The 1,343-nt window shown below is 36.0% G+C and overlaps 1 protein-coding gene across 7 annotated transcripts in view; it reads left to right on the top strand.

Annotated features, from left to right (window-relative positions):
* The window catches only part of carmil3 (capping protein regulator and myosin 1 linker 3), a gene marked incomplete in the record, with an annotated part of 154,774 nt that overhangs the window by 46,094 nt on the left and 107,337 nt on the right, over positions 1-1,343 (top strand). For all 7 annotated transcript variants that reach the window (XM_014004474.1, XM_014004476.1, XM_014004475.1 and 4 more), the window contains 1 exon segment: positions 1,179-1,273. In XM_014004474.1, the coding sequence (XP_013859928.1) occupies positions 1,179-1,273 (95 nt within the window).

The raw sequence follows: 1,343 nt of genomic DNA, 5'->3' as shown, positions 1-1,343 counted from the left end.
GTGTGTGTGTGTGTGTGTGTGTGTGTTTGGTTCATAAAATATTAATTAAGTATTTTTGTTCATACAATGTACAAAGTTTTGGAAAGAAAGTTGGGACGTTTACTGTAAAATGTGTGATTAGTACAATTATCTGAAAAAAACAACAAAAAAAACCCCTCCTAAAATATTCAGCGATAACAAATTATAATTTTGTTCAGTGATGCTTTATAAATGCCTGCACAAGCCACTGGTATCAATGTTATTAATGTTTTGAATTTGATTTGAGCCAAAGACAGTATATCAAGATTGATTGTGTGTTTCTGCCTACTACAATTGTTTCACAGTAATTAAAACCAAAATAGAATATTTTGTATACAGGTGCTGCCATATTGTATTTATGGACTCTGCAGACAAGGTTCTGTCTAACTACCTGCACACATGACCTTTTTATAAACATCAAATAACTAACCACAACTATACATGTTAGAAAAAATGACTATTTGGATACATAGCCGAATGGTAAAAACTACATGATTTATTAGTCAGGAAAAGCAGCCAGCCTACAGGGGGTGCTTTTTTATCTGTCTTCAACTTTTGGGTTGTATTCATCATAAATGCCCTACAGTCTGTAAACTCATTTGATTAAGAGGCAAAAAGCAAAAATTAATAATCACCTTCCTCCAGTTTCTGCTGGTGTTGGTGCCAAAAAAAGCAGTCCTGTCAAAACGTCTCACTGTGGGAAGTGCACAGACACATGGATGTACAGTAGTTTTGAATGTAACAACACCGAGCAATACACAAACATGGCTGCTTTTTTATTGGCATATGCTCAGGTGGAGTCAGTAAAAAAATGCCCAAAAAGTGAATAAATAAATAAATCAGCCTAACCATTCAGCCGACTGATCAGTCAGTTAAAAAATGTATTTTTAGGCACAACCCGTTCCCACTTTATAATTATGATTTAGCAGTGATTTACCAGGACAGTTTGTGGAGGTGCAGGAGGACATTCTAGTGAGTTAAAAAATTTGTCACAGATCCATGTCTAATCTGAAATCAAACTCAAAACTGCCACCCTAATTAACAAATTCAGATATGACATATCTCTAAAGAGCAGTAAACAGCACGAATCAGCCAAAAGTTCTGCATGATTTTCCAGTATATTTGTAAATACTTTAAACTTCTCCACTTTTTCTTTTCAGCCCTCCTATTTGTCGAGCCGAGGAAGACTTGCCTGATGGAAGTCACAAATTTTCACCAAACTCTGACACATCCTTAGAGGCTCCTAAAACTTGTGGTTAGTCTTTTTGTTTGCACCTCACACACACACACACACACACACACACACACACACACACACACACACA

Source organism: Austrofundulus limnaeus, unplaced genomic scaffold, assembly GCF_001266775.1.
Source record: "Austrofundulus limnaeus strain Quisiro unplaced genomic scaffold, Austrofundulus_limnaeus-1.0 Scaffold24, whole genome shotgun sequence".
NCBI classification, from domain to species: Eukaryota; Metazoa; Chordata; class Actinopteri; order Cyprinodontiformes; family Rivulidae; genus Austrofundulus; species Austrofundulus limnaeus.
Note: the sequence above shows the minus strand (reverse complement) of the source record. Positions and strands in the feature narration are given on the sequence as shown.